The sequence below is a fragment of the Crinia signifera genome, chromosome 3, assembly GCF_055691185.1.
Source record: "Crinia signifera chromosome 3, ASM5569118v1, whole genome shotgun sequence".
NCBI lineage: Eukaryota > Metazoa > Chordata > Amphibia > Anura > Myobatrachidae > Crinia > Crinia signifera.
The window spans coordinates 199,745,942-199,769,750 of NC_139219.1; the positions used below are offsets into that span (position 1 = coordinate 199,745,942).

The 23,809-nt window shown below is 43.6% G+C and overlaps 1 protein-coding gene across 1 annotated transcript in view; it reads left to right on the forward strand.

Annotated features, from left to right (window-relative positions):
• COL9A1 (collagen type IX alpha 1 chain) overlaps positions 1–23,809 on the forward strand; it is a 162,908-nt gene that overhangs the window by 21,408 nt on the left and 117,691 nt on the right. The window contains exons 3-5 of the mRNA XM_083174961.1: positions 580–657; positions 2,833–2,965; positions 8,612–9,008. Coding sequence (XP_083031087.1) covers positions 580–657; positions 2,833–2,965; positions 8,612–9,008 — 608 coding nt within the window. The remainder of the gene's footprint in view (positions 1–579; positions 658–2,832; positions 2,966–8,611; positions 9,009–23,809) is intronic.

Here is a 23,809-nt window from a genome sequence, read left to right on the forward strand (position 1 = left end):
CTGGACCTCACCCATTATATACTCGTCTTAATACTCCTTCTGTAATGGATGTGGTTACAGTGTGGTTACAGTGTGATGCTAGCTACACAGTGAGGCTTGTTCTTACTCCAGACAGCCTAATCCATATAACATGGAATTAATGACACTGTAGCACAATATGTATTGTGAATAAACAATTACATTATATCAGTTGTTATATTGGAAAGCTGTAATTATTTGACAAAATAAATGAAGATATCTATGTGTCTATCTATCTATCTATCTATCTATCTATCTATCTATCTATCTATCATACATTATTACATTTTGCAATTCATAGCACACAACATTTGGACATATTAAGCCTGATAGTGGAAGGTGATAACGCACCAGCCAATCAGCTTTATTTGAAAATGGCAGTTAGGAGTTGATTGGCTGATGGGTTATCACCTTCCACCTTCACAGCTATGTCACCACTTTATCACTTTACCATCATCTCTATCATCATCTTTTATAATCGCACTTTATTTCTACAAGTAACTTGCTTATCTGTTCTTACGATCTGTCTATGGTGTTAATGTATGTTCTGTTTCTTTTTAGGATTCCCTTTCAATTTAAAATTCAACACAATTCAGCACAAATGCCCGCCCATTAATGAGGCACAGGATGACCTACCAGGTAAAGTACAGCTCAACAAGACAAGAAAAAAGTTAATCTACAACATTCAACTGCTTATTTATTTTTTAGGCTTTCTTACATAGTAACATAGTACTGTATAAGCACTTATTTTTGCAAGGTTTTAATTTTCGCAATTCCCGCGAGCCCGACGCAATCACGAAAATTTAAGCCTCGCAAAATATTTTTGCAAAAGGGGTTCTGTTTAGGTAGTTTCGGGATTTTTCAACTTTCGGCTTGCGAAATTTTCAGCTTGCGAAATCACAGATATCTTCATTTTCGCGAAGATTACGGCTAGCGAAAATAAGTGTTTTTCAGTAACATAGTAATTAAGGCTGAAAAAGATGTTAGTCCATTGAGTTCAACCTATCTCATTTGTAACTACTGACTTGAGTAAGTCATATCTATAGGATTCCCTTAGTGGCCAATAATGTATCCAGTTTGGATTTAAATTCATTAATAGTAATTGCTGTAACCACCCCCATTGGCAATGAGTTCTAGAATTTTTCTGCTCAAATGGTGAAGAATCATCTTAATTCAGTACGGAATTTCTTTTCCACGAGCCTCAGTACATGCCCGCATGTCCTAAGTATAGGCCTGCTAGTGAACAACTCATCTCCCAGTTCCATATGATTCCCAATCCTGTATCTGAACATACTAATCATATCCCCTCTCAACCTCCGTTTCTCCAGTGAAAACATGATAAGTCTGGTTATCCTATCTTTGTATTCTAGTGATTGATTATTAGATTGTTGTTATTATGTACTACAATAGCCCAGGGCCTAATATGTGAAGCTCTCAGCAAAACACAATTTCTGTACCAGTGCAGCTAGATGGTCTGGCTTGTGCCTAATACAGATGAAGCCTACTCTCTGCTCACATGATATTCCCCTGCACACCCAGGTTGTGTGATTTGGAGATTTCATATGCATTTATGTGTGTAAAATTTTTATCTATCCATCCAACAGCCATAACATTAAAGCTACATGCCTAATATTGTGTAGGTCCCATCAAGCTGCCAAATCTCTGACCTGTTGATGCATGGACTCCACAAGGTCTGAAGGTGTCATGTGGTATCTGGCACCAAGAGGTTAGCAGCAGCCCCCTAAGATGTAAAGTGGGGCCTTCATGGTTTGGACTTGCTCTTCCATCACATCCCACAGAGGCATGATCGCATTGAGACCTGGGGATTTGGAAACACCTTGAACTCTTTGTCATGTTTTCTGCACCATTCCTGAACATTATTTATCCTGCCGAAAGAGGGCACTACCATCAGTGAAAAGTGTTGCCATAAAGGGATGGATTTGGTCTACAGCAATGGTTATGTAGATGGTACATGTCAGGGTCCAAACAGAACATTGCCCAACTGGCTTGCCTTCTTCCCGTAGTGCATTCTGGTGCCACACACCCATCGGTCCACATGAGATGCAGTATAAGTAAATGATTCCTCAGACCAGACTACTTTCTTCTATTGCTCCGTGGTGCAGGTCTGATGCTCATGTGTCCAGTGTGGGTCCTTTCATGGTGGACATGGGACAGCATGGATACAGTGACTGGTCCCCGGCTACACAGCCCTAATATGTATCTAGCTGCGATGCACCGTGTTATCCCACACCTTTCAGCTATTTATGCTGCAAGAGCCGCCCTGTGGGATAGAAGTAGACCTGTTAGCCTTTGCTACCCACAAGTATCCATGAACTTTGGATACACAGTTCCTTGTCACCAGTCCATTGGTTATTCTTCCATGGATCACTTTTGGTAGAAACTAACCACTGCCTACCGGGAACACCCTACAAGACCTGCCATTTTGGAGATGCTCTAACCCAGTCATCTATCCCTCATATCTTTATGCTTGCCCACATTACTTCCAAAATATGAACTTCAAGAACTGAATGCTCACTTGCTCCCTACTATATCCAACCCATTGACACGTGCCATTGTAACAAGATAATCAATATTATTCATTTGACCTGTCATTGGTTTTAATGTATGGCTGTTTAGTGTACACATACTGTATGTCCACGGTATTTTGCAACCTTTCATCATTGACAGTACACTATATGTAATATTTATTTATTCTAAATGTGAATGGGTGGTCATAAACTAACTATGGGCAAAGTCATTTTCTGCTGTGTGTCTCCTATACAATATATGTTATTTTGTATCATCTTGCTCTAGGCTTTGATATCATTTCCAAGTTCCAGATAGATAAAGCTGCATCGGTTGGGGCTATACAGACTGTTGTGGGTACATCTCCGTACCAAGTGGCATATCAGTTGGGAACAAATGTTGATTTCCGGATTTTGACCAGGTATGTGCATTTTTCTGCTGTGTGACTTATAACTGCCAAATGAGACTTGGCAGTTATTTAATCCTGGGTCACGACTGTCGATCTGTCCTGACAGCCATGACCCTGGCCCATTTTCGTTTTGCTCTACAGCATATCGCCAGGCGGAATTCAATGTCCCGCCTTCCGATCGGCAAAAAGGGGGCGTGTCCGTGTAAATGGCCGTGGATTGTTGGGATTCGGCCATGATCACGACAATTCACAGTCGCAATGGACAAACTGGGCCGGACAGCTTTCAAAGTCGGGCCCACTCTGTTAATCTGCTTCTTCAATGCTGTTGGGAAAGACAGCATTGGATAGGCGCCCGCCGCTATTTCCCCTGTCATAAATAGCGGCGGGGATTGAATATTCCCTTTGTTTTAGGATCTCATTCATTTGGCATTTTATCATTTTTTATGTAACTGTATGAAATTTGCAATAAAATATACAAGAACAACCTTTAATAGAAAACAAAAATCATAATAAAATCATATGAGTTTAAGTTTTATCAATATGTTGTACGACGGAGGAATCGGATGACAGGATTAGCTTTGTGGTAGCTCATAAGTATGGAGGTTTATAGTTGCAGTTTAATTAGATGACATCCTGTTTATCCAGAGTGCTTTCATTTACTGTACCTTTTAAAATTACTATGTAGATAAAAGAAAGTGGAAATAATATAGCTTGGTAAGGCAAATAAAAAGTTACATACATACAGCTCTGTAGATTAGCGTTAATTCTTCTGGTGAAATGGGAAAAAAAGCAATAGTCTCATGCCGGCATATTTCACAGCCATTGCTATGTCAAATATGAGGAACTATCTCCCCCTAGTGGCTGTAAGGATGATGTGCAGGTGCTGTTCTTATAGTGTGGTGCTGAAAGTCATCTCTAAACCCTGTACACTTATAAGCATACATAGGCCAATTCACTTAAATGAATATTTAAATGTATTATTATATCACCAATTACAATAATACCACTACATTATTTTCTATTTGTATTTGCTGTGGTTTATTTGACACATATTAACAATTTTATCTTTTATTTGGGAAACTTTATCTGGATAAAGTAAATATAAATTGATTGAATTATGATTACATGTAGGTTTAAAATACAACATAAGTTCAGGAAAAAATGATGTACATACTCTATAGTTTTTTTTAACACATTAAAAATTGGAAGCAAATGAAGTGATTGCATGTGATCCCTCCCGGTGATCTGCCGGGACAATAAGATCCAACTTGTCCTTAACTGTACAAAGTGGGGTCTTATGACTGATTCCCATAGTAATTGTTCAAATTACCATAAGTAACTTAAAAAAGGTGCCTCTTTTATTCGGGTAATTTTGGATCAGCAGTACATGTTGATACGGACCAAAACTGAACATAAGAATAATAGGCGAGTTTGTAATTACAAAACAAAAAAGCATTGCCTGCATAAAAAAGAAAAAATGGACCTTACGATCACCCACGAGCGCTGGTGTAACTATATACGAATAAATATCATATGATTAATATACCTTTATTTATCAATTATTTTTAAGCTAGAAATCCTTTGGATAAGCTGCAGCCCCCTGTCAGAGGAAATTGTGTACCTCTGCTAGGCAAATGTATAGGAGGGGTTGGTAAATTTACTAAAAGCAAACTACCACAGGTGGCGCTGCTTAACAAAAAGATCAATTGGACCGTGAATTGTGGTACCACTTTGTTTAATACAACATATTACATTTCATTACAATAATATTAAAAAGGACATAGAAAACGAACAACATAGAACATAAATAAGCAGCATAAAATATGCAGAGCGAGGCTGGCTCAATCGATCTAATGAGGCTTTTTAATATGTACGAAATTCAGTTCAATGTTAGAGGCATTAGGGCATAGTTACCAGTCCTATAAGGTCTTTCCGCAGAACTCCTTTTATGGAGAATTCAGATGGTATATTGGTCACTACTTTTTCCTTTATCAGAGCAATCTGTACAGGTCTTGTTTTATACAGAGACCGGCTCCAGGTGTGAGTGTCCAGTATTTGTGTCCTTATAGGGGGTATTGAGCCCAATAGCAATTGTGGCAGGGTACTGGCTTCCGGGCTGTAACGGGCTTCAGAGCGAGGGGCGGCGGTACACGTCCTGCGACCTTTTCATACCTCCACTATCCACGTCGGCGTGGAGTTGATTTTATATAGTGTGGCGAGAGTAGCGAGCCACCGAGCCCGAAGCGTGGGGAGCGCAGCAAGCCCCGCGAAGGGATGCACATTACTTCAGACGTATTACGCGTCCCCTCGCGAGGCTCGCTTCTCTCGCCACGCTTCGGGCTCGCTGCGCTCGCCACACTATATAAAATCAACTCCACGCCGATGTGGATAGTGGTGGTATGAAAAGGTCGGAGGACGCGTACCGCCGCCCCTTGCGGCTCGCTGCGCTCGCCACGCTTCGGGTTGACGTTGATCGTGGCATTGCGATAACAATGGGGGGGCATTTGACATAATTAACCATCAGGGTGGGTTTACAATTAAAAATCGGGTCTGGGGGTATTTAACATTGGGTCCAATGTAAAATCGGGTCTCAGGGACCATTTTTACATTGGACCCAATGTAAAAATCGGGTCCGTCGCATTGGTCGCATCGCATATAATGGCATGCGATGCGACCGATTTTCAAATGCGTAAAAAACGTCTTTAAAGCCCGAAAATCGGGTCGGTCGGGTCCCGTTGCATACCTTAAGTTAAGGTATGCGATGGGACCCGACGGGTGCCGTGCTAGGAAACAAGTTCCAAAAGTGGTACAGAGAGGCCTGTCAAACTGTTGAAACCCAACAACCCTAAATAGCTGTCTAGCTGAGATCCAGGAGTGGAAGCGTGCCAGTTGGCTGTGACTGAATCCTGATAAAACAAAGGTTCTGATGATACAAACCTCAACATTAAAGGACAAGAATGCAGTATAGCCAGCTAACTGGACTTACACTTCGGGGTTCTGAGTTACAAAACTCTGATCATGTGCAGAATCCTGGCATTGTCCTGGGTGGTGGCTTGACACTTAAACTTCAGATATCAGCCACAATCAAATCTTCACTTTTTCATCTGAGGAACATGCCTAGAATCAAACACTTGTTTCTGTCTGAATATCTGCCAAAAGGTTATACATCATTTGTATCATCTCCATTAGACTACTGCAGTGCCTTCACCTTTGTCCCCCAGCAAAAGAATTGCACCACTTGCAGCTGGTAGAAATTGCATCTGCCAGGTTGTTAACCAACTAGCCCAATTCAGCCACATACTGTAACACCCATTCTCTACTCCCTCAACTGGCTAACTGTAAGATGGTGAATTATATTCAAGATTGATTTACTGACTTTCAAAGCCCTACATGACCATGGCCAAAGGTACCTGAGAAAGTATCTGATTCCACACTGCCCCACCAAATCACTGTGATCTGTAGATGAAGGACTTATAGCTGTATCTAGAATCCTCCATAAATTATCTGATGCTCGAGCTTTTACCGATGCTGCTTCATCTCTATGGAACTCCCTAACCCGTACAGTTCAGGAGGACCACTCTGTAATCCTTAAAAAACAGGCTCCATGCTCTCTGTGTTTTCTGAAACACTTTCCTGTTCATCATTTCCTCTGTACTGTATTTTGCTCATTCTATCTAAATGCCTTGAGTCCTATTGGATAAGAGTGCTATATAACTACAATTATTACTACTCTCCCCTTCTTCCCCACTGGGTCCACTAATGCATGACTGTATTACATCTAAATCTCTATGCACATATTACATATGCAGTGTAACATGGATTTGCCAAGGTGCACAGTTTTCTTGCTCTGTTCTGCTATGCTCCCAACTAAGAATAATCCTATTTGTTGGCATTTTCTTTAATGTGGATGAATGTTGATGATTTAATTACTGTAGGTCACTTCTAATCTTGACCTGGTTTTCAGTTACTCACATCCCACATTTTGGGGGGTATAACAAACCTCAGCTCCTGTCATTTCATAGACTGTGCCAGATAAATGGGGATATGGTCATTGGGTCACCAGCAAGTTGTTAGACAGTCATTAGGTCGACACCATTAGGTTGACATGCATTTAGGTCGACATGTGTCTAGGTCAACATGCAGGAAGGTCGACATGAGTCTAGATTGACATGGGTTAGGTCAACAGGGTCATTAGGTCGACAGGGTCATTAGGTCAACATGTGACACAATGTGATCCCACTGTGATCCCACAGGTGTTTTTGTACATGCCCCTTTAGGGTTTGAAACCTTAGGCAGGTGACTCCATTGCCTCTGGGAGTTACGGCCCTGACAGGCCGGCTCTCCAATTACGCACAAGTTCCCCCTCACATGAAGCTCCCCCTCACACACAGTGTCTTATATGTGAGCTCCCCCTCACATATAAGATTCCCCACCCACACTGCACAGATCTCCCTTATTCCATTTTGCACATGGGCATAAATTCATCCCAGGCCCACCGAGGCAAGTTGGGGTTTGTTACCCCCACCTCCCTCTTCCCCCTGGGCACCCACTTTGTTGTGTGAAATAGTCCTCTGCAGCATGCAGAAACAGCATTTACTGGCGGGTCCCATTTTACAGGCCGGCAGCAGCGGCAACAGGGCAGGCTGAGTGGTACCAGGTGGGAACCATCCTGTCCCCTATTGTAGGTGTTAGCAGGGCTCCTGGGAAAGAGCCAATTAACTGTGCAGCAGTGAGTGAGCTTCAGTGGAGCAGCAGCAGCAGTCACTCTTGGATCTCACTGTGAACCATACAGGTGCTGTTGTACAGGGCTTGGAGCCTGAAGGCAAGTCTCTCTATAGCCTTTGGGAGTTATGCTTGTGCTTCCCCCTTAAAAAAGATCTCTTTCTAGCCCTAATAATATACAATATCTTCTGATTTGCATCATGTTGGACTCCACCTCTTCTTGGCAGAGTCATGCAAAGCTGTCTCATGCTCCTAATGGCAAGGTTGCTAGTAGTTGATTTTTTTCTTGGCTCAGGCAGGATTCTGTCAGTTCTGCGGGTACCCATTACAAACCTTATGCTGCAAAAACAGGCACTTCATCTCCCTGCCCCACTTGTCAGGAACACAAATAGGTAAGATTAAAGGAGTAAAACTAGATTGTAAACATGGCGGTAATTTGCATTAAAATCTCTATCCACAGAATATTCTGTTCAAGTATTATTGGTATAGAAATGTTTCATTTAAATAATGAAAAAAAAAACAGCAGCAGAGCTAAGTAAGTAAAGCCCTTAAACAATATTCTATACCATGTCAACTCCACCTTTCTTAAATACTCCTATGTTGCATATTTAGATTATAGATGTGCAGGCTCTGATTTACTCTGATTTACTCTGATATACTCTGATTTCAAAGCAGGGTCTTATTGGCTATCAACTGTCAACAACTGTCCTCCGATTTGGGATAGCCAATAAGATCCTGCTTTGAAATCAGAGTAAATCAGAGTAAATCAGAACCTGCACATCTCTAATTTAGATTTACCAGAACTCATTATTCTAACTGAAGGAACTGCAGACGTCACACATTTACCCTCAGATTACAGCAGGAAAGATTTAGAATTTACGCATGTGTTGTACATGGTATTGTCTAACAACTGGCACGCTCTATTACTTCCTTCAGGCACATCTATAGCAGCGGGCTACCAGAAGAATATTCCTTTATGTTCACCTTCCGGATGAAGGACAGCACAAAGAACAAACACTGGAGTATCTGGCAAATTGTAGACTCAGAAGGAAAGCAACAAGCTGCCATTAACTTCAATGGCCCTAAAAAAGCTCTTGAGTTCTCTTACAAAGGAGCGGATGGGAAATTGAATACCCTAAGCTTCGCCCATCTCCCCTTCCTGTTTGACACCAAGTTCCACAAAGTTATTTTTAGTGTGCAAAAGTCCAGAATCACTCTTTACATTGACTGCATAAAAGTGGACTCATTCCAGCTGGTTCCAAGAGGGAAAATTAATGTAGATGGCTACACCATTTTGGGGAAGCTGAAGAATAACCATGAAGTATCTGTACCGGTAAGTGTCCACATTGTATACTTACGCTCTCATTATATAGATATATAAAAGAAAAGGGACACTATCATCTGCTGTATTACTAAACTATCTACTATAAGGGCCTGATTCAGACCTGTTCGCTAGGCTGCATATGCTCGCAGCCTAGAGAACGGGTCAGTGCAGCCCACCGCCCGCCTTCCCCTCACTAAATGCAGTGCATATGGTTTTGTCCTTTAGAGAGAGAATTTGCTTTTGCAAGTGAACCAGAATCAGGCCCTAATTGTATAGCCCTGGGTGAAGCAATTAAATGCAGTCAATGATTGCAGGAAATTGTTTGCCCCTCTAAGTTGACACATTTAGCTGTTGTTATGATGATTTTTGGACTATCAAAAAACCTGGCACAGACAAAATACACATGGATGGGCGAAATTGTGGCCTTTTTTTATGTTTTTGGAGGCGGGATGTACTAAAGGAAAAAGGCAATAAACCCCCCATTTTCGGGGGTTTTACCGTATTTTTAAATGTAATAATACCCGACCGCTGCGTTTTCTCCACATAAGGTATCGCCATCCTTGGATGGCAATACTTTATAGAAGCTTATGGGATTCTTGACGCTGACCACACTCCCGGCCATACCTCCAACTCCCCCTAGTAAACACAGCCGGAGGTCCTTCCGGCTTCGGGGTGGAGGAGAAGGGGCAAAGGGCTTCTACTTTCCGGCCAGAGAGAGCCTGGGGATGTGACGGAGACCCTCACACACCACATCACAGGTATTGCGGGGGCCTCCATCACCGCACTGCGCTGTCGATCGCATATGTTAGTACATATGTGATCAACATTGGTGCGAGGGGCAGCAATGTATTTTAATACATCCCGCCCTTAGTCATGGTTCGCCAATGCAATTTCAACTTTAAAAAAATGGCTGCATTCAAGTACAAAGTTCCTTTTTTTCGGCTAGCCCAAAAAAACATACTTAATTGAATACCCCCTTAGCATCTTCTGAAGAAAATTCCAGCATATATTATTTAATCTTATTTTGGTCATTTTTCTTCTTAAAGAAGATATTCCCACTACAATCAACCTATACTGCCTGTCTGTTGCTTCAGTAAGCACAGGCAGAATGCTGTTACTGGCAAGATAGAGCAGGCAGACCCAACTATAAAGATCTGGCTTGTGTGTTGCTAATAATAATAATAATAATAATAATAATAATAATAAATTATGAATTAGGTAAAGTTAGTGAAATGATTTGGGTAAAATTAAGTACAAGAAATTAGATTCATTAAATTATCTAGTCTAAACCCTTTATCATTCTTTGTCATGGGCACAATTTTAGGCTTATATTATGGTAGTCCTAAAGGGCAAGATTTTAATAATCAGAAAAAAAAACTACACAATACTATTAACACAAGCCAAATGAAAACGGCTGGATTATGGCCTCACAGAGGGCATATTTTATGGTTTTTGGATAGTTCAGTAACTGGCAATATAATAGTACTGGGAATATGTTTAACTGTTTAGCTATAAAGGAGATCGCCTAGCAGTGTAACAGCCACATTAACAAAATGTCAACCTTTAACAGTTTGTTAGCCAGAGACCACCCGCGGAATAACACCAGCCACAAATAAAGGAAATGTTTATTTTAAAACCATGTTAATCTGAAACCCACATAATATGTACATTGTTGGTTTTATTTAAGGCACCTCAATAGCTGTATTTTATTGGTTGATCTATATGATATTACGATGCCAGGCAAGTCCCTGCCTAACATTGATTGAAATCAATTTACTCCTTTGGCCTAAGTGTGTTCCTAAACCTTGCACAGTACAAATGGGATCATTTAAAGAGATTAGTACTGTAATGGCTGTTAATTGGGGGTAGACATTAAGCAATACAATGATGTACAAGCTACAGTTCTCAGTGCATAGAGATAAACATATGACTGTCCACACCAAATGTTATTGTACAAAGTGATCTCAGATCATATTATTAAAAGTAAACAATTCACAAAAAAATGATACTAGAATTCCAAACAATATATATATCTGGTGCTCTACCTAAAATTCACTTTAAAAGACAAAAACACCATTTCCTATACTATGATAAGGATCATTTAGCTAGCTCTCTCTAACATAGGGCCAGATGGACTAAGCATCAAAAGTGGTAAAATGGAGAGTGATATACAGTCAGCCAATCAGCTCCTACCTGCCATGACTGTGTTTGAAAATGTAAGGCAAGAGCTGATTGGCTGGTTGTTTATCACTTTGAAACTTAGTGCATCTGGCCCATAGTGCTCTCACAGTGATGAGTTTACTAAGAGATGTCCTACCCACAGCACAGTATTCAGGGACAGAGGGCCTACTTACTGTAAGTAAGGATCACATATGATAAGTTTCCCGCAGCAGCTTAGCAAATGCCATACTTAAGCAATGCAAACACATCAGGAGGTACATGCCACCCCCTGCCTGCATTTGATATTGCATAAAACTGCAATGTGGTCGCAGTTCAAGAGGAACATGGTGTCTTGTTGCGGCGCCAAGGAAACTGCACTATGATACCCCCCACATTTCTGGAAACACCAGAGGCCCCCATCCTGTCCCTCCCCGTGAACGCATGTGCCTGTCCCTCTGTCGTTCCCAGTTTTGCTATAGGATCACAGGACCCATCCTGATCATGCGCGGGACAGTTCATGCATCAGCACAGTTCCAAAAGCATCTGGAAATGCAGTGTGGAACAGCGATCACAGTTTATTAGGCCTATATTACCCTAACAGAGATAGGCAAAATATAGATCTTATTAACCACAACTTTGAAAATCGGTAGTCCCCCTGGTAAACTTGTTTAAACTTTTGAAAGAGGGAGATCAGAGATGGGGTCAAAAGAACCTTTATAACTGGGGTACTCATTGATTCCTTGAACTCTAGCAAATACTGTAATAATACCAGGAGGATATAACTTTTGAAAACACATAGCTGAAAGAGCATAGGCGTGCGCAGGCCATTTCCTTAGGGGGTGCACCATTAGAGGGGCGTGTCCATCACCGCCTACTGGGCGTGTCCATAACCATCTACTGGGCGTGTCCATCACAGCCTACTGAGCTGTGCAAACTAAATCGAAAGTGACTTATTTATGTACATGCATTTTAAATGAATCATCCCCCCACGCATACTAGAAACAGGGAATGTGCCCGCCAAATGTGCGGTGCCTTTACACTGTAATGCCCATTAGACATAATGCCATGCACAGTAATGTCCATTACACATAATGCCACACACCATAATGCCCAGATCACACATAATCTATTTTTTCAGGGTCGCTTACCCAGTCTCTACCCCTCAGTATCTCCCTGTACTGGAAAATCTCTTTTCAACAGGGAGACGCGGGAGAGAATTGGACAACAGCACCCTTATCTATTGGCTCCCTATTTAGGAACCCCCCTGCTGTGCACACAGGCCCGCTCACCCGCAATACCCCAAAGGGCCCACCTAATTTAAACTGGTGGCAGCCTGCCAGGCATGTTCGAAAACATTTTCTGAGGAAGGGAGACCTCCTCGGATAACATGTATTAATTTCCAGTCTGGTTATAAGGTATATAAAGCTGGGCAGCAGCCGCCTGTCACGCAAGGGCCCATACAGAGCCAATCACCACTTTTTCGAGACCTGGAGGGGAGGTGCTCCCCCACAATACCTAGAAAGCCCACACGATCTATATTGGTGGTAGCTGACCACAGGATTCGAGGGACCTGCCAGTCAGGAAGGGTGACCTTCTGTGAACTGACCAGATCCCACTACCTGTCTGTTGAAGGTATATAAAGTCGGTTTGGGAACACCTCACATCACCCCACAGGAATCCTCAGATCACCCACTTATTCTTGCATCTTTCTTCCTTCATCAGAACCCTACCTCTTAGATTCCTAGGGATAGCTTACAATTAGCTGGCCATCCTAGGCTGAGATCCACCAGAATCCAGCTTACGGGCTGCACTAGTGGGACACCAACAGATTAGCGGATACCAGAATTTGGGTGAACATAAAGAAGCACCCTTATAGTATCGATTAAACTGTAATCCCAGATCTGTATTTGGCGAAACTTCACTACTGACGGGATATTTATATTTATATTTGTATAAGGATTGACAAACGGTGTACGTATCTGCCCTCTGTGGCAATCACTAAGTATCTCACGACGGAAATTGTTAAATACCGTATCGTGCACCGCTTTTCTTCTTCCTTTTTTATGTTATTTATGTATGTGTGTCTAGTTCAAGTTACATGTTTGTCCAGTAATCTTTTTTAAGTAATACATTATTAAAAGTTATATTTTAAGAAACCCATTTTTCACTAGGAGAATGAGGGGAATTCCTCATGAACTCCCCCAGCCTCCTGTACATTGTGTAAACTAGATCAATTATTCACGGTTATTCTACTACCAGAGACATTGTTTCTCCATCTATGTACCCAACAGGTTAAACCTAGTGTAACCCTTTCCCATCCTCTATAAAAAAAAATTTTTTTTTTTGACCATTCCGGATACGCAGGGATTGTCCTGCGCTATCAATTACTAAAGAGTGCCCCGAAAAACAGAGAGTCTTTTTCTTCTTTCTTTTGTCACACATAATGCTACACATATTAATGGCCATTCTACATAATGCCACACCCTGTATTTTTGTAAAATAGGGACAATAGGGAGAGTGTGCGCCAAAAATTTACACCGTAATGCCTATTACACGTCACACACCCATTACATAGTATAACACATGCCGTAATGCCCATTACACATTATGCCGCACACCGTAATGCCCAATACACATTATACCAAACACTGTAATGCCCATTACACATTATGCCACACAGTGATAGTGGCATATGGGTGACACTGGCGCCCGCAGCCTAACACTATGTCCCCTCTAGTGCCTAAATCTAATTCTCCCTCCTCCAACCTAATGCTAACCCACCTTACATACTTAATTTCACAAGACAAACACACACACAGTAGTACTCCCTCTACTCACTCTTGGCTTAGGAACAGAGGGTAATCTTCCTGATGGGCATGCCCTGGTCTGGAAGGATGTGGAGCTGCCCCTCCTCTCCCTCCATGACAGCAGCAGCAGCAGCAGCAATGAAAGCAGGCCAGTAGGGACTCCCGTGTAGCCCGCCCCTGACTCCAGTGTAGCCCCACCCACTGACAGTGCCCTCCTCCGCTCCGACTCCGAGTCCTCCTGCAGGGCTAACAATGCCAAAAGTGCAGAAAGGACCTGCACATCATTATCTCTGCGCTCCCCGCAGCGCAGACTCCGCCGCCACTGGTCCCTCTCCAGACAGTGACAGGCTCTGTAAGAGCTGTGTCAGCTGTCATGCAACAGCGGGGACAAGCCATGCAATTGCACGGCTTATGCCCAGTGCTTAAAGTTGTCCTGGAGAGGTGGTGTAACTCACTTTCCCCTCCGTCGTGTTCTGCACTCCCCTGCAATTTTTACATTTCTGGCCTATCCAACACACACAGAAAAATAATAATGCGGGCAGCATAATACCTCCACCAATTCAAATTATGCCCACAGTGCAAAACAACCCAACACCTTACAAAAACGTAACAGTGCGCGCCGAAGGCGGACATAAAAAATGTAGGGCATGGCTTTGTGGGACAGGGGTATAATCCAACACAGTAATGTTCAATACACATTGTACCACACCCCGTAATGCCCATTACACAATATGCAAAGTGCCAGGGGATTACATGCACAGTGCCAGGTTTTTTATGCTCAGGGCTAGGGGCTTACATACATGGTGCCAGGGGTTTCATGCAAGGTGCCAGGGGTTTACATGCTCAGGGCCAGGGGGTTACGTACACAGTGCCAGGAGTTACATGCTAAGGGACAAGGTTTACATGCTGAGTGCCCAGTGTTTACTTGCTCAGGGCCAGGGGTTTACATGCACGGTGCCAGGGTTTACATGCACGGTGCCAGCGGTTTACATGCACAGTGCCAGGGGGTTACATGCACAGTGCCAGGGGGTTACATGCTAAGGGACAAGGGTTACATGCACAGTGCCCGGTGTTTACTTGCTCAGGGCCAGGGGGTAACATGCTCAGGGGGTAACATGCTTAGGGTCAGGGGGTAACATGCTCAGGGTCAGGGGGTAACATGCTCAGGGACAGCAGTAACATGCTCAGGGACAGCAGTAACATGCTCAGGGACAGCAGTAACATGCTCAGGGCCAGGGTTTATGTACACAGTGCCCGGGGTTACATGCTCAGGGCCAGGGATTACATGCTTTTTGCTAGGGGTTACATGCTCCTCAGAGCAAGTGAGGAGACAGGGGGAGGGGGGGGAGTTGACAGGGGGTGAGACGATAGGGGGCAGGAGGGCTGGAGGTAATGGGTGAGCTGACAGGATGCAAGATTGGTTAGAGAGGGTGGGGTGACAGGTGGAAGTGGAGAGGGTGGGGAGAAGGCTGGTCCCTTACTATAATCAGCGGTTATATGATTCCCCGGCCTCCCATCTCTCCTGCCGCCACTGCTGCTCTCCTGTTCCACGGCCATGGTCTTCTGTGTCCCAGTCTTCTGCTGCGGTCCCCGGCTGCCGCTCTCCAGTTCCCCAGGTGCTGCCGCCCAAGGCTGCTGCTCTCCTCCTGCGCTCCTCAGTTCCCGCGATCCCAGTGCAGCAGCGGCCAATTGAAATGTACGAAGCGCTAACCAATCGGCGCTCTCGAGGTTCGGCAGTCATTTAGGAGCCGCCGCTGCCTGATTGGCTGGCGAGCTCCTAGCTCCGGACTTTGAATTTGTGATGCATTGCACCTGATAACTATTGATGGTGCTTGGTAGGTGAGTGGACGGAGGCGGAACTGTTCCACCGGCTCACTTTAACCCCTGCTTGTGCCCCTGTAAAATCGTACGGGGGGATTGCCGATCATTAGAAGGTGCCTGTGCACCCCCGGCACCCCCCGTGCGCACGCCTATGTGAAAGAGTAATGTCTTTAAATCGTATACACAATGGGTTGGAGCTTGACTGACAGATCGCCAGCGTTTGGGGTGGAAACCTGCCATTTTCTTGGTGTGTTTAAAAAAATGCAGGCGTGCTCAGGTGTTTTTGAAGAGGGTCTGTGACATCAGCGATGACCACTTCCACCCTGCCTCAGTCACAGATTAGTGGACGCATCAGACCTACTCACATTTGCGCAGACGTCCAAAGTTTCTTTGAAGCTTCAGGAATTGTGAATGGATTTTCGATTAGCGATCCATTCGCAACTCTCTCTCAATTTCTGCAAGAGAGCCAACAATTTCTGCCACTATTGACAGCATTGAATGCAGTTTCCAACTAGACAGATTTAACTTTAAAACAAGTCGTTTTTTTGTTGGAAACGGCCACTAATTGTCAAATTCATGGATGTTGTTCGACAATATGTGGCCGTTTACGCCGATCTGTGGAGTTTCCAACACCCGACAACTGGAACCTTGAATTCCGGCTGTCGAGTTATGGCCTGAGATTCTAACTGTCAGGATGTTCCAAAGGTCGGAATACCCCCCATATTAAATAGTGAAAGAGGGAGGTGTGAGTACAGATTTGTGGATTTTATGGATAATAAATTGTGTGTTAAAAACGTATCACACTATTATTTTCCTCATATCTTTTATATGTATTAACATTTTGGTGACCCAAAATGTTTTTTTTTCCACTCCACAAGCCCTTTGCGCACAAATCTCTACTCACACCTCCCTCTTATACTATTGAAACTTTTGTCTATTTCTTTGAGGTATAGCCCTAAGAAGAGTAGTGCAGCATTGGGTGATTTACATTTGCGCCATATAGCGGGACATCACCTTGTTTTTCCCCCCATATTAAACTTGTTTTTTACGGTACAAAATGGTCCATATATAGTAGCTGAATTTTGTTCAAGCCTTTGCTTAAATAAAGTTTATGGTGTTTATAACTGCACATCGGGATACAAAAATACTATGAAATAGAGAAGTCCCTTACGTTTACATTTATCTAAAGCTGTTATTAAAAATATTTGACCATATTCAGTAATTTAGTAGTATTCAAAATCTCCACAAGATGGCGATATTAAGTAAATCATTGCTTTTTTTTTTTTGTTTATCTTTCAATACTGAGTTACTGTGTGGTGTTTTGAATTAACTGATGACCACATCTGACCAAGCCTGCCCTTAGTAACCTTGAGAGAGATATTCTACTCCCTACAATATTCTCCATTACTCAGTCTGGTAAAATACTTGCTGGTGATAGAACTGTATACCGATATGTTTTTAGAGGCACATTTACAAACTGTCAGTTTTGTAAAACAGCTGCTTTTCTAAAGCTCCGTACACATGGTGAGATTTTGACTAGATGCACTAGAGACTTTGACTAAGCGATTTTGTCTAACTAATGATTGTCTATGATCTAGTCAAAATTACCTTGCAATCTATGCTAGACAATATTGACTAAGCAGGAGAAAAACTGGGAGATTTTGAATAACCTTCTAGGAGATTTTGAATATCTAGTCAAAATCTACTGCCAAAATCTCACCGTGTGTACACCCCTTAAGACAACATTGCCCTAGTACTGCTCTAAAGCCACAAATTTAGATTGCCCCCCTTTTTTAAATTTATCAAGTTGTGGTTTTAATCATCAGAAAACTGACAAAACCACCACAGAAAAATGAAGTGGTTGTGACTTGATAGAGCCATACTGTGTGTGGTGTCATACCCATTAGCAATGAATAGAGGATGGTGCTGACCATTCATCATAGTAGTAGTAGTACTCTCCACAATCTGATTGGTGAATAGCTGGAACTATTAACAGCAATATAATAGGATGCTGTCATATGACCTGTACAATATGTTCACAGACATTTAACATTTTATTAAATTTAGGTTTTATATGTTCATTTAATGGGGGTTGCCATACAGAGGTGACAGGGGGGTGGAGAGTTGCAACCATTAAGGGGGGACAGAAAATACAGCGGTGAAGGGGGACAGAGAGGTGTAGGGGTGGGAACGGAGAAATGTAAGGGTGGGGACAGAGAGGTGCAGCGGTGACATGGGGAAGGAGAAGTGCAGGGGTGAGGATAGTGAGATGCATATTGGGGATGGAAATGTGCAGTGTTGACAGGGGGACAGAGAGGTGCAGTGGTTATGAGGGGACTGTGAATGCAGCTGTGACATGGGGATGGAAATGTGCAATGGTGACAGAGGGATGGAGAGGTGATGGGGATGGAGAGGTGCAATGGTGACAGGGGGACAGAGAGGTGCAGTGGTGATGAGGGGACTGTGAATGCAGCTGTGACATGGGGATGGAGATGTGCAATGGTGACAGAGGGATGGAGAGGTGATGGGGACGGAGAGGTGCAGGGAAAGGGATGGAGAGGTGCAGTGGTGATGGAGAGATGGAGAGGTGCAGAAATTATAATGGGTAGGTGTTGCAATGATGGGGAGATGGAGAGGTGCAGAGGTGTAGGGGTGAGAGGTGTAGGGGTGATGTGGGGTTATAAAGGTATAGGGGTGACAATTGCAGAGAGGTCCAGTGGTGATGGAATTGACAGTTGTGTGTGTGTGTATGTATGATATATATAAATATATATATATACACAGATGGAGCGCCTCTTGCTATTGCAGGGGATGGCGGAAGATTCACCAGCCGCCGTAAGGGGACGCGCGCGCACGAGATGCGTGCGCGTCGTCTTACAACGGGGCTCGTCCCGGGTCCCCACCGCCTCCCTGAAGCGGAGACGGACAGGGTTCCCGTCCCCCCGCCAACGGGAAACTGAGACGCGCGTGCGTGTGAGACGCACACGCGTCTCAGTCAGATGGAGCGCCTCTCCGCTGGCGATCGCCAGCGGACACATTCTGGCGATCCCGGAGCAATAGCGAGAGGCGCTCCATCTGTATATAAACAAGCTGTTTGCCCGGCACTCCTCGCATTCATGCAATGTTCTGCCCGGGTGCCCTCCTTAGTGGATGATTCCACCAAATGTAGCCGAGAAGAAAATAGGCGTCACACTGGGTCTTAGTGAAAACAGTGGAAACCTTTACCGTGCCACAGTAAAGGTTTCCAATGTTTTCTATATATATATATATATTTGTATTATGATTTGAATTTTAGACTTTGGGGCTTTGGGGCCCCACTGACTTAGGTACCCCGGGCCCTCCAGAGCCTTAATCTTGCTCTGAGTGAGAGGAGGTTGGGATCATTTGGTCTACAGCAAGTTGGTCGACAGTCATTAGGTCGACAACGTTAGGTCCACATGGGGAAAGGTCGACATGGTTCTAGGTTAACATGGGACAAGGTCGACATGGGTGTAGGTCGACGGGTCATTAGGTCGACACAAGCATTAGGTCGACATTGTCTAGGTTGACAGTCAAAAGGTCGACATGGGGTTTTTCACTGTCTTTTGAGTCGACACGTGCCGACAGGCGGTATTTCATGCCCTACCATCCACTAGGGTGTGGTGGGAGAATAAAATAGTGTGCCGAGCGTAGCTCGGCACTGCGCCCAAAGCATTGCGAGCAAAGAGAGCTCAGCGAGGGGATGTGGTGCACTGTAAACTGTGTTAAAACAGTGAAAAACTCCATGTCGACTTAATGCTTGTGTTGACATATTGACCTGTCGACCTACACCCATGTCGACCTAAACACATGTCGACCTTGTCCCATGTCAACCTAGAACCAATTTGATATTTCCCCATGTGGACCTAACGGTGTCGACCTAATGACTGTCGACCAATTGCTGTAGACCAAATGATCCCAACCTCCTCTCACTCAGAGCAGGATTAAGGCTCTGGAGGGCCCTCCTTTTCATGACCTTATCTCTGTGTGCCATAAAAACTGTCCATTTCTTATCACACACATTATATTGCCGGGCTGAACAGGGTTCTGTGTGATGGGGGATGACCCAGGAATAACCTGGGTTAAATGAGATTTGTGTATGGGGGTAAAAGCTTTGAGTCGAGTCTGATCCGAGTTGAAATATCCGAAAAAATGTGGGAATTTTGGATTTTTCTGAAAGTCGTATAACTGAGCTCACTTTGCTTAACTTTAGCATACCGAAGTAGTATTAATGTTGTCACAATCATGGAGTTACCATTATGGAGTTTTTGGACACAGAACAGGTCTTTACTAAAGAAGCAACATCTGTTTATTTATTACTAGTTATTTATATAGCGTGCTTATTCTGCAGCGGTTTACAAATAATATTTGACCATTCACAGCCATTCCTGCCACAATGGTGCTTACAATTTATTTATTATTTTATTTATTAACAGTTTCTTATATAGCGCATACATATTCCACAGTGCTTTACAGAGAATATTAGAACATTCACATCAGTCCCTGCCCCAGAGGAGTCTATATTCCCTACCACATGTACACGCACACACATTTTACTCTAGGGTTAATTTTGTTGGGCGCCAATTAATCTACCAGTATATTTTGGGATTGTGGGCGGAAACTGGAGTACCCAGAGGAAACCCACGCTAGCACAGGAAGAATATACAAACTCTGCACAGTTAGGGTCATGGTAGGAATCAAACCCGTGATCTCAGTGCTGTGAAGCAGTAATGTTAAACATTACATGTTGTATATGTCTTCAGTTATATTAGGTTTTCCAATCAGGGCTGAAAAATCAATAATTGTGTTTATATGAAACCTTATTCCATAATTATACACATCCTCTACACCAGCACACAGATAACAGTATGTAGTAGAATACAATTTATTGCTTAAGGAAAACTGGAAGCAAGGAATGAAAACATAGTGATGAATGGATTTATAAACTTGTGTTCATATGCAAAGTTACTGTACTTCACACTTTATTCATATGTAAATGTTCATGTAATGCCTTTCATATACTAATATTCATAGTGACTTCTACATTCGCCATGCAGAATTTATTCAGTTACTATGATGTATTATTTGGTCAGATAGAAAGGCTTTGTGTATAACTATGCAGTGTGATTATTAGTTCAGGACTGATAAGAAATGACAATGTGCACTGTATCTGTTAAGGCTCCTGTCAAACATCTAATCTAATGGTAATCTAGGTTTAGCATAAATCTGCTGGTGCAACCAATGCTGCATTATTGCAGAATAGTGATGCAGCGGGGGAGCGACTTTGTACACCTAAGGGTTGTAAACACCGGCTGGAAGCAGGGAGCGATTTTGACTAAGCGGTTTTGCTTAGTCAAAGTCGCAATGTCGTTGCCGGAGATAAGCCGGTGGCCATCCCCAGCTGCAGCCACCTTGTACAGCCGAATAGACACTGCAGTGTAATCAAAATATTGCTGCCTGCATTGTCTATTTAGCCAGGCGATAGCGATGCTATGGGGTGCATATTGCTATCGCCTGCGAAGTACATACTGGGCGATTCAGGCAAACCATCTAAGTGATTTTGACAATGTAGTCAAAATCGCTTAGAAGAATCACCTTGGGTGTACACAGCTTTAGATTGCCTTCCCCAAATGTCTGAGTACGCACTTCTAGGTCACCAAATGGCCATATCATTATCCAGTTTGGCCACATACAGTATAGGGAGATCCAACTGTTCAGACTTTATAGATGGATCCTAAAATGCTATATTCATGGGATAGGATGATGATTTAAAATTGCTTAATAAGGAACTCATAGTAATTACCGTATATACTTGAGTATAAGTCGACCCGAATATAAGCCGAGGCACCTAATTTTACAACAAAAAAACTGGGAAAACTTATTGACTCTAGTGGGACCCTCACTCGAGTATAAGCCGAGGGGGGCTTTTTCAGAATAAAAAATGTTTTGAAAAAGTAGGCTTATACTCGAGTATATATGGTACACAGGCTCTGCAACTGATTAAAACACAGGTAGAGACTTGGGGGGAAATTTGCACCCATTCGATCTGTAATACGCGCGGGTCAGCTGTATTAGGATGATACAAATGGCTACGCCATAAATAGAGCATATTTATATAACGAGCACCAGGCTCATGGGTCCAGTGACGTAATTATAGTCCCGCAGCCCCTGCAGTGGCATGGAGGAGGCGCTAAGAAGGTGTGGGCGCCAGGGGGTCTGCGGGGCTATAGGTACCTGCTGCCGTCCGCCCGCCGGCCCTTCTGTCTGCTCCCGGCTCCTACCCCCCCCCCCCCCCCCCTGCGGCTGGTACCTCCTGCTGATAGTTTAATAGTTACACCACTGGCATGGGTCGGTCCTGATTCCCAAAATATGCAGGACAAAATGACTAGGCTTCCCCCATATTTTGAGAACCAGCAACAGACCCCAACATTCACCTAGCTAAAGCGTCAGCGAGGAGAGCTTGTATAAAAAGTCTCCCCTAGCAGGTCAGCCTGGACCAGGACCCTGGGGGAGTGGGGACCTACCAATAAAGGGATTCCCTGCTCCAGGCTACCCTCTGCCCGGGCTGAAGCCCATGGCTGTCCCCAGTGCCCCAGGATGGTGTGATAGGGGATTGGTTCTAAATCCCGGCGGTCGGAATCCCGACCCCTGAAATCCCGACAATGGGGGGACATGGATCGCTCCCCCCTTGCGGGCTTGCTGCGCTCGCCACGCAGCGGCCCCAGTGCCTCGCTATGCTCGGCACACTAATTTATTCACCCTCTATGGGTGTCGTGGACACCCACAGAGGGAGAAAGTATCGGGATTTCGTCGGCCGGTATTCGGACCGGTACTCTGATAGCCATACTGTGTAAAAATTTAATAAATAAACTATTGCATTCAGTTGTGGAACTACAAGTCTCAGCAAGCCTCCCCCACATGCAGGGAGTTGGAGAACCACAAGTCCCAGCATGTGGGGCATTAAAGGGCCTGCTGGTATACAGACATTCTTAGTAAATTTCCCCCTTGAAGTCAGCCAGCCACAGACTCTGTAATTCATATATGTCCCCTATGAAAGGGTTGATCTGACAACCCTAATGATAATGGCACACCTCATCAAATGATCTATGTCTGGACATTCTTCTGTCACTCTCAGCCATTGTGCTTGGCATTCACATTGATATTAGGCCAATTTGTGTTGTGCCATAATATTAGATCAAAATCTAATCCAGACTATGGGCTTTATTCTAGTTCACGGTTTCTGATAAAATCCTTCTTAGATGGAAAAAACCATGTGCACTGCAGGGGGGCAGTTGTAAAATGTGCAGAGATAATTAGATTTGGGTGAGTTATTTTGTTTCTGTGCAGGGTAAATACTGGCTGCTTTATTTTTACACTGCAATATAGATCTCACTTTGAAGTAAAACCCCACCCAAACCTAATTCTCTCTGCACAAGTTACATCTGCCCCACCTGCAGTGCACATGGTTTTGTCCATCTAAGAAGGAATTTGTCAGAAAGAATGAACCAAAATAAGGCCCTATATGACTGATACTGATACAGTTATTGAAGAGCGGCACATTGTTATTTAGTGGCTAGAGTTGAACAGCGAGACTTGCATGTCTTGACTTTCATGTTTGTAGCCGGATTGATTGTTTGATGTGTAGATCAGTTTAAGGGAGCCATTTATGGGCACGATATTAGCACCCAAAATAGCATTGCAGAATCCATTATGCACCTCGGATGTATAAAAAAGGACACGCAGGCAGGGCCACATAAACAATGGGGCAGATGGAGCTGCAGATCCAGGCCACCACATACAAATAGGCCCATGATCATGACAGCATGATGATCACCAGACAGACACCAGCTGACCATGTGGTTGGCCACAAATCATAAGTATTACAATAGCATTTCTATTTGACCTCTTTATGGAATTTTTATTCTTTTATATATTTAGGGAGACACTGGTGGTTTTAGAGTATGGGTTCTACACGCCTACATAGCATTGGCCTCTCCTTCCCCA